The sequence below is a fragment of the Sorex fumeus genome, unplaced genomic scaffold (genome assembly GCF_029834395.1).
Source record: "Sorex fumeus unplaced genomic scaffold, SorFum_2.1 ptg000039l, whole genome shotgun sequence".
In the NCBI taxonomy this organism is placed as follows: domain Eukaryota; kingdom Metazoa; phylum Chordata; class Mammalia; order Eulipotyphla; family Soricidae; genus Sorex; species Sorex fumeus.
The window spans coordinates 8,989,728-9,006,546 of NW_026606096.1; the positions used below are offsets into that span (position 1 = coordinate 8,989,728).

The 16,819-nt window shown below is 38.8% G+C and overlaps 1 protein-coding gene across 1 annotated transcript in view; it reads left to right on the plus strand.

Moving 5' to 3' along the window:
- The first annotated feature begins 623 nt into the window (after window positions 1-623).
- ADAM7 (ADAM metallopeptidase domain 7) overlaps window positions 624-16,819 on the plus strand; it is a 64,952-nt gene continuing 48,756 nt past the window's right edge. Inside the window, exons 1-3 of the mRNA XM_056118823.1 lie at window positions 624-675; window positions 1,642-1,745; window positions 5,205-5,281. Coding sequence (XP_055974798.1) covers window positions 624-675; window positions 1,642-1,745; window positions 5,205-5,281 — 233 coding nt within the window. The remainder of the gene's footprint in view (window positions 676-1,641; window positions 1,746-5,204; window positions 5,282-16,819) is intronic.

Consider the following 16,819-nt stretch of genomic DNA (forward strand, 5'->3'; position numbering starts at 1 on the left):
TTCCATTGCAGGACTTTTTCTTTTAATTTATTTAATTTTGTTGCAGGGGGAGGGGCATACCAAGTGGTGTTCAGGATTTACTCCTATTTCTGTGGTAAGGGATTACTCCTGACTCTACCAAGGAACTATAGAGTTATGGGGTCAAACTCAGGTATGAACTATCACCTAACTGCCAAAAGTTTTTTATAACCTAAATTAATTCATTATATCTGGCATAAGTTTTTTCAATATTTCTGTCTAATCTATTACCTTTATAATTTCTTTAACAATTATTACATCTGCATAAATAGAATATTTTCTACTAAAATGTTTTAATCATTTTTCTAAGCAATGCAATTTAATTTTTTAATTTATCATATGTCTGAAATAATATTTATATATGTCTATATATATTTGACCTTATCTTTGCTCAGTCCACCTTTGCCATCACCCCTCTGTGGTTGGTTTAATTGGTACAAGTTGTTCACGGTCCAAGTTTTTGATCAAGCATCTCACAAATTGTGTAACATGGTCAAGGAACATTTCCTTCTGCTAGATCAAAGTCTATTTGTTTTTCATCCTTGTGAAAGCAAGGACAAAGAGCTTGAATATCTTTCTTCAAGTACTCTTCTATCAGAATCAAAATGTTTCCTGGGAGTTTATTTTTCATGATTTTACTCATTTCTATGATTAAAGGTATGTCTTCAACTTTTATTGGGGATTTTCTTAAGATGCTATGTGGTATTTTCTTTAGCCACATAGTTTATGATGAAAATGACAAAATCATCAGCTGTTCTATTCTGTTGTTCTATATGATTCTCAAGTACTCTGATTTATAGTGAGAAAGAGAAAGAAATGTGAATTACTAAAAATTTTCATGTAGCAAATACCGTGTTAGCCATTACCAAGATTAAATTGCTTATGAAGCAAGGGATGCATCTCAGCCATAGAATTCATGTCACATATGAATTAAGGCCCTGGGTTCACTGGCATCAAAAATCATTGTAATCATCATACTTAATTCCACATTATTAATAAGAAAACCGAGATTAATATATAAAGATATAGAGATTAAATGTGGTCATATAAATAATAAACTGATTTAAAAAGTTATTAATGTAAGCAGATTCTAAAATCTTACAGTTTTCTCTAGAACACATTTTAATGAGATAAATAGAAAAAACCTCAGATAGCCAACAATGTGATTAGAAATGTATTTATTATGCTTACCATGAATTCAATACTATCTAAAATCCCATTAATGATTAAAATCCTTATATTTAACTATTAAAGTCAATACTTCAAATTCAAATGTTTTCAGAAGAAGAAATCAATAACTTACTTTGCAACAGTTTCTTACAGGAATAGACATTGACAGAAGGTAGAATCCAGAGGCAGAAATAAGAAACATAAGAGGATGAAGTGAAAAGAAGATAAAGGATTCTGGACTTTTTTGCATACTTAAGGAGACTTGCTATGTTTTCCTAAATATGAAATGTTGGTCTAGATAATTCCTTTGCCAATAAATTCAGAGCACTTTTTGTCAGTATCTTATGGAGCACTTAATTGACAGCAATGGAACTCTGTGAGAATGATTCTGTTATCCACACACTCTGTGGCTATTAATGTCAGCTATATTTTCTTTCCTATGTTTCCTTTCAGAAAAGGTAATTCTTGGAGAGCAGAGTCAAGAGCTGGTTGTTCCTAAAAGGCTTCCTCTGATTCATAAACGAGATGTTGAGTACATCCGTGACAATGACATTCAGGTAGCGATTTTGATGTAATAATTAAGACACATGTAAAGCAAGTTCTGGTTCCAGTTAGAAGCAAACAAGAGCTTAAATTTTTTTTCTGAAAACTCCAGTTCATGTTGGTCCTGGGCTCACAATTGAGGATAAGAAGCAAGTGGAGGAAGCAAGCCATTGACAAATTAGAAAACAAAACTCAGTGAAATTTACATTTTACAGGGTCATTTTAGGAGTTGGAAGGATTGTAAACTGGGTAAACCTCTTGCCTTGAATGCTACTAGTCTGGATTAGATCCACGCACCATTATGTTCTCTGGAGCCCACCAGGAATTATCCCTGAGCTCAGCCTGAGTACAGCCGGGTTTTGCAAACCCTGAAAAAAGCAACAATAAATAAAGGGTGTCACTTTAAAATTTCCAGTAAAATGTGAGAGTTCCATTAATTCAACAGTCCTCCCCATCACGGTCCTCCTGTTCATCGATTTGCTCGAGCGGGCCCAGTACGTCTCCATCATGAGACTTATTGTTACTGTGTTTGGCATATCGAGTACGTCACAGGTAGCTTGCCAGGCTCTACCGTGCGGGCGAGATACTCTCGGTAGCTTGCCGGGCTCTCTGAGAGGAGCGGAGGAATCGAACTCGAATGGGCCATTAATTCAAATTCCACAAAATTTGTACTATTCCTGTTACACACATGTACCATACACACGTACACACACAGAGAGAGCTCATATAGTTCATCGTGCTGTAAAGAGAAACCCTTTTTTTAAAAAAAAATTACTGAAAGCTGTTTTTATATGCAAACTCTGTCCTTAAAATAAACATCCAATTCTACGTGAGAATTATAATAAGAAAAAATTCCTAAGTAATAAACAGCTTACATGCAACAAATACAAGATGCCCCTTCCAACCTTCCTGAAAATTCTACTTTAGGAGAGACTCGTTTTGGCAATGTCACAAATTATAAACTGCAATAACTCTTGACTTCTTTGGTTTTACTCTTCAATCATCACACTTTGTATGTTCTAGCTTGACAAGATCTATGCTCCTTATTCCTTCTGCCACTCCTGCACAAATGTTGTGTATAAGATCAGCAGTATAAATTATTTTCTTGCCTAAAGCAATGATTTCTACTATTTTATTATCCAGTAGTAAGTAATCTAAAATACTTCTGCACTTCGCTGGCAAAATCTTTTGCTTTTCTGCTTTTAGTCTCAATCCAAATCCTTTTAAGTATCCTACAAAGGTGTACATGATTTGGTTCCTATCTATCTTTTCAGTTCTCACTCTATTCAACTTAAAATTGATTTTCAGCAATTATTGAACTTCTGACCATTCGTCAAATGTATCAAGCTCCATCTTACTTTAGTACTTTTGTAAATGTAGTTCCTTACTCTGATTTCTCCCTTTAATACTCCCGTTTTTGAAAATAAATTGCATTTTCCTGTTATGATATTTATAATATATTAAGTTAAATTTTAGTGTATTATAAAGATATTATATTTAATACAATATGTTAATTGAATTTCTTCATAGGGAGTTGTGACTTCTATGAATTCAGTGAACCTCTATATTGCACCCACTGAATTTTCCATTTAATTTCTACATTTGCAATAAATGAGCAAACATAAACTAACTAAATATGCAAAATATATGCATTTGTAAATAACAACTTTCATGAAACAGAGATAAAACTCCACAAAAGAAATATAGTGACAATACATAAATTATAAATTCACTTATTACAAATAAAAAAATTCCAATGGCAATTGCCATCAGAGGAGACATTTTTTACATTAAGATATCATTTAATTACTTTAGAGACTTGCATTAATTATAATACTTAGACAATAAAACAAACCCCATATACTGTGTTAAAATACTAAATTTTAATATTTCCCTTTAGAATTACCTGGAAGTATTTAATAATAGATATCATTATTTTCCATGCCCTTGACAATGACATTCTAACTACAATGAAGACCCGATCACCCAGATGTCAGTAACTGCAATCTTTCTGGCAGAGAAAGGGCTCAGTATCACCAGTTTAAGACAACAGGATACTACCCAACCCTCCCAGGTAGACTGATGAAGACTGAGAACTTGCGCTTTTTCTGAGAATGGGGCCAGGAAGACTCTCTTTTATGCCAGAAGGCCAAGCAACCTACGTCATACCTGACACCCCCTGGCTTAGAAACAGCCCAGCTTCACAACAGAACTTCATCAAATGCCCAGGCCACCAAATTATTCCAGATAGCTCATTAACTGCATGGCCACATACACTGCTGTAGAACCTTCAGATTTTCACAGCTCAGTAGTATCATAGTCAATTTGACTGGAAAATTTTATAGAAGTCCACCAATCATTATAAACTTGAACAATAACACAAAAGAATCAAATCACTAACTAGCACAGTAGATGACTTGAGTAACACCAATGTTAGATATTATAATCATCAAAAGTTGATGGCTATTGGTCTAATACTTTATCAAATAATTTGCCTTTGTGTTGTAACAAACAATATGAAGTAAATTTGACTGTGCTTGCCAGTGGGCAGATTGCGGGTAGGGTGTACTGGGGACATTGGTGGAGGATAGGTCACGCTGGTGGTGGGATTGGTGTTGGGACATTTATTGCCTGAAACAACTGTATTATGAAAAACTTGGTAAAACATATGGTTATAGAAAAAAAATTTTAAAGAAAAATGTCATTAACATTTTATGTGAAAAAGTAGACTATGTAACAATATAGAAACTGTTTAAGATAGATGAATCAAACATTCAGGGTAGAGACTGCAAGGATAAATAAGGGAAATATACATTTTTAATTTTTCACATTTTATAATTAGAAACTGGAAATTTTTTCCAGTAGCTTGGCAGTCACACTCACAAACTGCCCGCCCCCCCCCCACCCCGTACCATGTAATCTCAGCAACAGCCAAGATCCAGAGACTATAAAACAACGCTCCCGGAAAAGGGTGATGCAGTTTTTCCTCTCGGAGAGCCCCGGCAAGCTACCAAGAGTATTCCCCTTGCACAGCAAGCCTTCAAGCTACCCGTGATATGCCAAAAACAGTAACAATAACGGACCTCATTCCTCTGACCCTGAAAGAGCCCCCAGTGTGGGAGCGTTAGGAAGGACGAGTAAGGAGAGGCTGCCAAAATCTCAGGTTCTTTGTACTCCTGGAACTAGCAGACACCATTGGGCTACACTAGCACGCAAAAGGGATGAATGGAGACGTTACTGGTGCCCGCTCTAGCAAACTGATGAACAACGGGATGACAGTGATACGGTGATAATTAGAAAAATTCCCATAAAAATTTTATTTAAAAATTGAAAATTTAGTTTTTTCAGTAGTTTGTATTTTGTAGAGTATTAATTAGAGTATTGCTGGGTGGACTATGAGAGTTGAAATTTCCTCTCCATCTACCTCACTATTTGCCCCACATACTAACTGAGCACATAAACATTGTTTTCAGGAAATTTATGAAGATGAATTGTTGTATGAATTAAGGATAAATAAAAAAATCTTAATACTTCATCTTATAAGATCAAGGTGAGTTCTCTTTTTATCTAATAATAAATAGCAGGTTACAGAATCCCAATTTTTATAAAAACTGCCAGTGAAGTGAATGTTGTCTAGGTACAATCTAAATTCTTGCTCTTCAATACAAGTCCATCTTATCAATGACTAAATAATTTTATGTGATGTTCTCCACAAACAGCTAAAATGTTTGGGTTCTTGGTATTATTTCAGCTTCATTCTAGGAAAATATTCATCAATCAATGACACAAAGAAGATAGAAATAGAAAGAGAGAAAGAGAAGAAGAGAGAGGGGGAAGAGAAGGAAGAAAGGAAGGGAGAGAGGGAGGAAGAATGTGTATTGTGGTATATATACATAATAAATTGCTATGACACAGCTTTAAGGGATGATGAAGTTATGCATCATGGATGAAATTTGTAGATATCATGTTAAATGAAGTAAACCAGAGGAAGAAGAATAAACATAGGATATAACCAGACTCTGCACCAGGCTGTTTTCACTCGCGGCGACCCAGAGTGGAGTGGGTTTTTTTTTTCAGCGTTCCCACCCTGGCTTTTATTGAGGAGGAGTTAGTGTTCTCCAGCCGCCCTGCAGGAGGTGGGCAGCAGTGGGCAGGCTGTGGGTCAGCCGGACCCGCTGCCTCTGCTCCGGGCTGGTGTCTCTGGCATGATTCAGGAACATTATCAGAACTGCCTCCCGGGCGCACATCAGGGCTCTCTCCACCCTGTGTTTCTGACACATGTCCCCCTGCCCCCAACTCAACCTTGATCTGCTGGCCAGGAGCTCTCCTGGGGAAGCTAACTTGGAAAGGGGTGGCGGGCAGGGAGGAGACCAGCAGCGAGGGGCACATGGGCTGGGTGCTAGGCCATGGTAACGCTGAGGGCCAGGTGCCTCGGGGGCACCCCCCCCAAGAGAGCCCTCCCCGCCCCAAGAGACACAGTCCCAGCATCTGAGCTCCACTACCCAACTGCCACCACTCTCCAGCTGCTTTCCGGACCACACGGCTACTAAAACACTTTCTACCCATTTTTGATATTTACCACACCATATTTGATGGAGTTCATACAGTAGGCAACAAATAATAGAGAGAAATATATAAATATATGCCTCTCAGAGAGCCCGGCAAGCTACCGAGAGTATCCCACCAGCACAGGCGGAGCCTGGCAAGCTCCTCGTGGCATATTTGATATGTCAAAACCAGTAACTATAACAGGTCTCGTTCCCTTGACCCTGAAAGAGCCTCCAATCATTGGTAAAAGATGAGTAAGAAGAGGCTGCTAAAATCTCAGGGTTGGGAGAAATAGAGACGTTACTGGCGCCTGCTTGAGTAAATAGACAAACAACGGGATGACAGTGATAAAATGATCACTTATATGTGACATATAGAATAACTGGATGAGGAATTACAATGGTTTAAGAGGTGCCTTAATCACCTTTGGTCCCAGAGTATATGGTAGAAATGGAAAGAAATAGGATGAATGAAGGGAAGAGCAAAAAGTGATAAATGAGAAGCAATGGGAACAGGGCTCAAGGGAATTCAGGCATATTGGCCGAATTAAGGAATGATAGATCTAGAATTCCAAACCAGAGTCAACAACACTGAAATCACGAGGTCTAAACTTGAATAATCAAATTTAAAAGTTGCATGTCAACATGGCAGGTAACCTCTGGGTAGGGGACAGGTAGGGGAGAAAACCTGAGAACCTGGTGGAGGGAAGTAAACACTGGTGGTAGGATTGGTGATGGAACATTGTCCAAAACATAACTATGAATAATTTTGTAATCCACAGTATTTTAATAAAGGAAGAAGTGTATTTTTTCATTTTCTTTAGTCACCATAAAATCACAAAGTTATTCATGATTAGGTCACAGGTATACAATGTTTCAACATCCATCCCGTCAGTCACCAGTGTCAACCTCCCTCCATCAATGGCCTGTCCCCCATTTTCCTCCCATTCATCAGTTTGACTCTATGAGAGGCATTTTTAATGTAAGTTTTTGCTCTGTGTTTTAGAGTACTGTTACTGAAAGGGAATCGGACATAACACCTTACCATCGTTCAGCACCACCTACTCCTCCTGGTTGAACACTTCCTTCCACCATCATTGTTGCTCCCTCTCTCTCTTCCCTTCCCTCAAGTGGCATGTTTACTACTGAATACCAGTTCTCAAGATCTTTGTTTCCACTGTCTTTGTGTATTTATTATTCCACCATTATGTTTCTTTTTTTAAATATTTATTTATTGAATCACTGTGGGAAAAGTTACAAAGATTTCAGGTTTAAGTCTCAGTCATGCAATAATCAAACACCTTTTCCTTTACCAGTACTTATTTTTCAGCACCAAGAACCCCAATAACCCCCTTCCCACCCCTCCCAATGCCTGTGAGGCAGATGAATTCTACTTAATTCCTATGTACTTTGAATACATTCAATAATGAATTCAATAATGAATACATTCATTATTTCGACAAAAGATGCACCGTTATTGTTTAGAGTTTACACCCAACAATCAGAATTGTTGAAAAGGCATTGTGAAATAATTTGTTTTCTACAGCTGGTTATGAGAACCATATGATGTCACGCAGCTACTACTTTGGATTTCTGATATTTTACTTATTAAGCCTGGAGGGATTTCTGCCAAGAGCCAGATAATTACGAGTTTGGTTTCTGTGGCTCTGGAGCAATGGTCGTGCCGGAAAGCTGCTTGTGTAGGGCAACTCATGATCTCCGTAGGGCGTGAAGAACAAGCCAGGAACGCCCCCTTCCCATGAGGTTGCAGTTGCCCAGTCACCGCTGGCTCCTTCCTGGCTTTCCAAAAAACTCTGAGGTGGCTGCCATCTTGCTGCCCAGGGGGAAAAAGGTGGAAGGGAGCGACACCCCTTCTCTCCTGGGGAGGCATGGTACCATGGATTAATGCATAGTCCATTCACTTTTCTGCTGCAAGCTGCCGGGCTCTGCATTAAGTCCTTGTGTCTCTGGAGCCATGGCCGTGCCAGAGAGCCACTCGTAGGGGGCAACTTGTGACCTTTATTAATAGAATTTTCACATCAAACAAGGTTGAGAAGAATATCATCATCTTTATCATCAACTTCACATCCTAGGAGCATCCAACTTTCCACATTATCGCTTTCTGAAATGGTACTCTCTTCTTCACTTGAACTGACCTCTATGACCATGACCTCTCGGACTGTACTGGTTCTCTCTCTGATTTGAGGTTTCTTAATATTCTTCTTACTTTTCTTATCAGCCAACTCATTAGAAGAAAGAGAAGCAGGAGAACCTCGGGTCTTTTATTTTTTGGCTTGAACTCTAAAATTCTTCCATTTACATCTATAAACACTATCTTCATCAGACAAAGTGATGACCTTTGACCCATCTGGTAACTGGATAACCTCACTATCTGAAAGGATAATTAAGTTCTGATTTGGTTTACTAGACAATTCAGAATTCCCAGAGAGCATCTCTTCTTGTGCTTCCTCCCTGATGACATTATCCAGATCTTAGGCATAATGAACTTGTCTATAGAGTTGAAATTCCACCTCACTGTCAACACTAAGTTCACTTGATGATTCTTCATGGTAGAGGTCATCTTCGTAGTCTTCTATAGTCTCATAGCCACCAAACATCATGAAAAGGCAGTAACCTTGATGGCTGAAGGTTGTGTGTTCGCGGGCTCTCCAGACAGCTATGTCTCACCGCCTGCGTTCAGTGCTCTTGAGCAGCTGTGTATGAGTCTGGATTGGGATGGCTGTTGGCCAAGGCAGACAAAGGAAGAGAAGAGGGCTAGGCTGGCCGGTCTTAGTAGCAGTTTATTACAAGGAAGTTTATCCCGTAGAAGAAATCTATGTTATGGAGGGCCTAGGTTCTCTCAAGAACGTGTTCCCCTTGCTAGTCTCTCTGCGGTTCATCTTGCAGCCCTGCTCTCTCCTCTCTCCAACTCTCTTGCCTCCAACATATAAGTGTTTCTTTATCACTTACATGAGAGAGATCTGTGTCATTCTCTTTAGCTGACAAGTGTTATACTTTTCATATCTATTTTGATAGCAGCAAATTGCATGGTTTTATCTTTTATTATTTAGAATACTTTCCAAGGGCCCAAAAATAAAATGGAGAAAAGACATTTGCACCCCTCTGTTCCTTGCGGTTCTATTCACAATAATTAAAATCTGTAATTAAAGTGTGTCCAAGAATAGGAAACTGGATGAAGAAACGATGGTATGCAACGGAGTATTACTCAGCCATAAGACAACTACTTTGTTTTGTATTTACCCTATAATTTTTTTTGACTAAAGTTATAAACATCCAGGGTACTTATTTGATCAGGTATTAGGAATAAAAAGCAAATCTTCATAGGTCCAACATGTTGAATCAGACTGTTTATTCATCCAGTGCAAACATTGACTAGGTCATCTTTGCTTTACTATTGTAAATCTACTAACAGTTAATAACTTAAAAACAAAAGCAAACAACTGAGCTCAGGGCTTACTCATGTCCCTTTGCCCAGGAATCATTCCATGAGGACCATATTCAGGTTGGGGACATGCAAGGCAAGAATCTTACCTTCTGTACTACCTCTCCAGCTCCAGTATTTTTGTTATTTATTAATGGTTAATCTTTACTCACAGAGAGTTATTTAGATTTTCTATTTTGCTCAATTATTTTTAAATTGTAATTTTGAGGTGAAAAATGTTTATGTTACCTAGTGTTTAAATATTTTTTGGCATAGAGTGCTTCCCTTTTTTTTTTTTTTTTTTTTTTTTTTTTTTTTTGCTATTTCTGTTCACCTGGCATGGCTCTGCACTCAGAAATTACTACTGGTAGTGTTCAAGGAACCATACGGGAAGTCAGAGATTACACCAGGGTCAGAGATGTGCAAGGCAAATGCTCTACCAGCTATACTATTGCTCCAGTCCCTGACATAGAGTGCTTTATAGTAATAAGTGTTCTTATTATCTTGATGTTCATAGTATCTTTAGTTTTGACTCCACTATAATTTCTTAATTTGAGATTTTGATACCTCTTTCTTTTTCTTGATCAATCAAAATTATCGAACTTTTTTTTATTGGCAAGATTTCATCCTCTTTATTTTTTTTTTAATTTTTATTAGTGAGACACCAGGAGGTACAGTTGTAGACTTACAAATTTTCGTGCTTGGATTTCAATTGAACATTTGATATAAAATTTTCTGTTTTAATTGTCACTATTGTTTGTCTATTTCACTTGTTCATTCAATCATCTTTTATTAACTCATCATTCTATTGTTGAATGTTTATTTTTACCTTTTTATGCAATATCTTATCTTTTCTAAGTATATAAAGCTGTGTTTTCAAATGTTAATTAGAAGCATTGCAAAGATACATTATAATATTAACAATCACATTAAAACATGTTTAATCTTTTATGGATAATTTGAGTGTGAAACCAGAGACTTTTTAAAAAACTTTTATTAGTGAAACACCATGAGGTACAGTTATAGACTTACAAATTTTTGTGCTTGACTTTCAGTTATACAATGATCGAATTGCATCCCTTCAGAAAACTGAGAGATTTTTAAATATAATCTCTGTCAAAATTTTCTCCTTCAATTATATTTTTGTTTAGAGTTCAATTGTATTATGTCATTGCTACATTAATTGCAATTTTTATAACAAAATATATGTTCTAACTTGCTAAAAATGCCATCTTCACTTATAAGAATATTTCACTTATAAGAATATTTCACAGTTGTTTGCTGGAGCATTCTAAAGAAACATTAACGTCAAAGTGATTGGCAGGGTAATATAGATATTCTAATTTTACTTTTCTGGTCTAGAGATTGTTTCAACTTCTGAGAGTCTAAAAAAATCTAAATTTTGGAATATCTGCTCTCAGCTATAAATATTATTTGGTACCAGTGCCACAATACAGCCTGAAGGACACTTGCCTTGCATGAGGCCAACTTGGGTTTATTTTCTGTTACCCATTCTATAACGCATTCGATAGACTGCAGAGCCAGGACTAAAGCTTGAAGACCTCTGTGTGTCACAAAAAAAGCAAAAAATAAATAAAACTGTGAAATATTTTTAAAAATATGCAAATATTCATTCATGTTGTCAGAAACTGTTAGGCAATTAGGCCCTATTCAGATTGTTTTCTACTGCTTCTATAAATCAGTTCTTTCAAAATTATTTCCTGTGGAATTCTCTTCTGGAAGTCTTCTTTCCCTGATATTAATACAGATTTTATCATTTATCACTTGACTTCCCGTTACTCATCGATCTGCTCAAGCGGGTGCCAGTAACGTCTGCATCCATCCCTGTCGCATGCTAGTATAGCCCAATGGCGTCTTCTTGTTATAGGAACATGAAGAGCCTCAAACCGATTGTTGAGGGTCTTGATGAAGAAGTTTGATCATCTTGTAGGTGGGCGGCCACGCCGTCGTTTGACGTCCCATGGAATACAGTGGGTAATGGCTCTTGTCCAGCGGTTATCTCCAAATCTCATTACCTGACCAGCCCATCTGATTTTCAATACCTTGGCAAATGAGACAGGGTCCCTGAGTCTTGACCGTCGACTGAGGTCGGAACTCTGGATTCTTTCTCTCATTTGAGTGAAACGCAATACTCCAAGCATGGATCTTTCAATTGCTCTTTGGGAGACCCGAATAGCATTCTCATTCTGTTTTTGTAGGGCCCAGGTCTCTGAGATGTGTGCTAATGCAGAAAGAACAGTGGAATCGAAGAAATGTGCCCAGAGCCAGAGGTTCTTCGTCCTCTTAGTTATTTCTTTGACACACTTGAAGGCATTCCAAACCGCTCTCTTCCTCCTGTGTAACTCAGATGCCAGGTCATTCGTCATGTTGGCTTCTTGAGCTAGGTACACAGAACTGTTGCATTCGGAGATGGTCATTCCATTGAGAGTGAATGGAACGTCAGGAACGAGACTGTTTCTCATAAACATTGTCTTTGTGAGATTCAGCTGTAGTCCGACCTTTCCACACTCACGGTCGAAGTTGGTCAGCATTTGTGCCACTTGGCTAATGTTTGGTGTTATTAGAACGATGCCATCAGCAAAGCGGAGGTGGTGTAGTTGCCAACCGTCTTTCTTTACTCCCATTCCTTCCCATTCTAGTCATTCATGACGTTCTTGAGGGTGGTACTGAAGAGTTTTGGTGAGATGGTATCACCCTGACGAACCCCTCTCTTGACATGGATGATCACTTCTTTGTAGAATGGTGAGATCCTGGTAGTGAATCTGTAATACAGCTCATGGAGGATCCTGATGTATTGAGTTTGAATGCCCTGATTGGCTAGGGGTTCAATGACCGCTTCCATCTCAACAGAATCAAAGGCCTTCTTTAAATCAATGAACATTAGACAGAGCGGCATCTTGAATTCCTGAGAAACCTCAATGAGCTGGGTTATCGTGTGGATATGGTCGATCATGATGAATCCTTTGCGGAACCCAGCTTGCTAGCATACTTGTCCTTCATCTAGTGTTCTGCCAATCCTATTCAGGATGACTCGAGTGAACAGCTTGTAGACGACAGACAACAAGCAGATCGGGTGATAGTTGCCGATGTCATAGATGTCTCCCTTCTTGTACAGTAGTACAGTCCTGCTGGTTTTCCACTGGAACGGAACCTTGCATTCGGACAGGTACCATGTGAATAGCTGAGCCAGTGTATTGATGAGTACAAATGACAGGTTCTTCAGATGTTCAGGTCTGACCTTGTCTGGGCCAAGTGCTGTTCTTTACTGACGAAATGGCATGTTGGATTTTGGAAGGGAGAACTTTATGTACGACATATCAATCCTGTGGAATTTGGTATGTGGGCAGGCGGACAGGCTATTGAAGAGATCTGAGTAGAAGTCATGGATAATCTTCTCCATTGCCCATCTAGAAGATGTGATAGATCCATCAGGATGTCAGAGGGCAGTCATCTTGGTCTTGTAGTTGGTGAAGGACAGGCGGGTATTGCGAATGCTTCTCCGGGCTTCTGCTGCATCTACCAGCACTGCTGCTATTCTCTCTTTGAGAGCTTCCTTTATCTCATCCCTGCACTGCTTTGCAAGCTCGGATGTTTGCTTGTGGTTGCCGGAGGCATGCACCAAGCCACGTTGGTGAATAAGCTCAAGAGTTTTTGAAGACAGGCATTTTTTTCTATCTCTTTGAGATAGCCACAGTTTTGCTCATTTTTTATATATCTAATATCTGTAGAACAGTCCTCCTGTTGTTCATCGATTTGCTCGAGCGGGCACCAGTAACATCTCCATTGTGAGACTCGTTGTTACTGTTTTTTTAATATGCCCCGGGGAGCTTGCCAGGCTTTGTGATGTGGGCGGGATACTCTTGGTAGCTTGTAGGGTTCTCTGAGAGGAGCAGAGGAATTGAACCCTGGTTGGCCACATGCAAGGCAAATACCCTACCTGCTGTGGTATTTCTCCACAATTTACATAATTTACTGATTTTTATTCATTTACCCCAAACTTTGTTTCTTTACATTTAAAATATATCACTTATAAGATTTATAGGAATGGTCTCTTATTTTTAAATTAATTCTGATGATCTAACATTCTGATTTTTCTTTCATTAACAGTCAACTTTACACTTAATTTCTGTTTGACTTTGTGTTCCTCTGGTCTTCATGCATTCTTTGGCTACTTGCACTATTTAATTCATTATAACTCTGTTGATTATTTATTTTTTATTTGGAGGCCACAGCCAGCAGGGCTCAGGACTTAATGTTGACTCTGTGCTCAGAAATCAGACCTCTAGAGGACCATAGAGTCAATATTGGAGTCAATATTCCTTTATTTCTCACATATGAAAGAGATCATTAAGTGACAGTCTTTCTAGATGAACTTACATAACATGTTATAGTTCAGTTAGATTATTATGATGCCAAATTAATTCATTTCAATTATTCTTATGGCCAGGTAGTATTTCATTGCATTTTTATACTACAGTTTCTTTATCCATCATCTGTTATTGGAGACTGTTTTTTTCCCTAGATCTTGACTACTCTAAATATTGTTGAAATGAACATAGAAAAGTCAAATTTTTCTACGGAATAAAATTTTGGACCCTGGATACATAACTAGAAGTGGAATTTTGAGTCATATAGAAGGTTTATATATATATATGTATGTATATCAAGAAATATCTATTGTACTGCAAAGAAATTAAACAGCTGATATTCCCACCACTAGAGGGTGAAGGTTCCTTTATTCTCACATCTGCACCACATTGGTTATTGTTTTTTTGTTTGGTTTCTGTTTTATTTTGTTGCCACACTCTGCAATGCTTAGGGGCTACCATGAGTTCTGCGCTCAAGAATCACTCCTGGTGGTGCTCTGGGTTGAGATGCTGCTGAATGAATCCCAGTCAATTGTGGTAAGGCAAGTGCCTTACCAGTTGTACTACCTCTCCAACCCTAACTCTGGTTGTTTTTGTTTTATTTCATATATGTCAAAGAATTCAGCACTATCAACCATATCCACACGATAACCAAGCTCATTGAGGTTTCTCAGGTGTTCAAGATGCCGCTCTGTCTAACGTTCATTGACTAAAGAAGGCCTTTGATTCTGTTGAGATGGAAGCGGTCATTGAACCCCTAGCCAATCAGGGCATTCAAACTCAATACATCAGGATCCTCCATGAGCTGTATTACAGATTCACTACCAGGATCTCATCATTCTACAAAGAAGTGATCATCCATGTCAAGAGAGGGGTTCGTCAGGGTGATACTATCTCACCAAAACTCTTCAGTACCACCCTCAAGAACGTCATGCAACGACTAGAATGGGAAGGAATGGGAGTAAAGAAAGACGGTTGGCAACTACACCACCTCCGCTTTGCTGATGGCATCGTTCTAATAACACCAAACATTAGCCAAGTGGCACAAATGCTGACCAACTTCGACCGAGAGTGTGGAAAGGTCGGACTACAGCTGAATCTCACAAAGACAATGTTTATGAGAAACAGTCTCGTTCCTGACGTTCCATTCACTCTCAATGGAATGAACATCTCCGAATGCAACAGTTCTGTGTACCTAGCTCAAGAAGCCAACATGACGAATGACCTGGCATCTGAGTTACACAGGAGGAAGAGAGCGGTTTGGAATGCCTTCAAGAGCATCAAAGAAATAACTAAGAGGATGAAGAACCTCTGGCTCTGGGCACATTTCTTCGATTCCACTGTTCTTTCTGCATTAGCACACATCTCAGAGACCTGGGCCCTACAAAAACAGAATGAGAACGCTATTCGGGTCTCCCAAAGAGCAATCGAAAGATCCATGCTTGGAGTATTGCGTTTCACTCAAATGAGAGAAAGAATCCGGAGTTCCGACCTCAGTCGACGGTCAAGACTCAGGGACGCTGTCTCATTTGCCAAGGTGTTGAAAATCAAATGGGCTGGATATGTAATGAGATTTGGAGAAGACCACTGGACTAGAGCCGTTATCGACTGGATTCCAGGGGACATCAAAAGACCATGTGCCCGCCCCCCTACCAGATGATCAGACTTCTTCGTCAAGATCTTAAACTACCGGTTTGAGGTTCTTTATGTTCCTAGAACGAACAGGCGCCATTGTGCTACACTAGCATGTGACAGGGACAAATGGAGACATTAGTGGCACCCACTCGAGCAAATCAATGATTAATGGGAAGTCAAGTGATCAAGTGATATATGCCAATCTTACTGGTGTGAGATGATAGTATTTTGATTTGCACTTCTCTGATGATACGTAATACAGAGAATATTTTCAGATAACTATTGGTCATCTTCATCTGTATGTATGTCTTTTTGAGAAAGTGTCTCTCTCTTTTCCCCATTTTTGATGGGATAGTTTATTTTTGTTGTTGATTGTAAAAGTGCTTTATTTATCTTTGTGAGATAAGTAGTAGGCAAACATTTTCTCCCAATCTTTGGAGTAGTCTTTTCATTCTATGCATGATTTCTCTTATGGTGCAGAAAATTCTTAGTTTGATGTAATTGCATTTGTTCATCTTTACTTCAATTACATGATCAGTTTCATTGAGTTACTGAAGAAGTTTTTTTTTCTTTTTGGGTCACACCCAGGAATGCACAGAGGTTACTCCTGGCTCTGCACTCAGGAATTACTCCTGGCAGTGCTCAAGGGACCATATGGGATGCTAGGAATCGAACCCGGGTCCGCAGCATGCAAAGCAAACGCCCTACCCACTGTGCTATCACTCCAGCCAGGGTTTGATTCGTCCACTCCTCTCAGAGAGCCCGGCAAGCTACTGAGAATATTCCACCAGCACGGCAAAGCCTGGCAAGCTACCCATGATGTAATCAATATGCAAAAAAAAAATAGTAACAAGTCTCACCATGGAGACGTTACTGGTGCCTGCTCGATAAAATCGATGAACAAGGGAGGACAGTGACAGTGACTGAAGCAGTCTATATATTCAATGTCATGAAGAGTTCTGCCTGTGTTTTCCTCAATGCGACTTTTGAATTTAGATGTTATATGGAGATCACAAATTTATTTTGAATTGACTTTTGTGATTGGTGTGAGATAGGATATGGGCACTTTTTTTTTT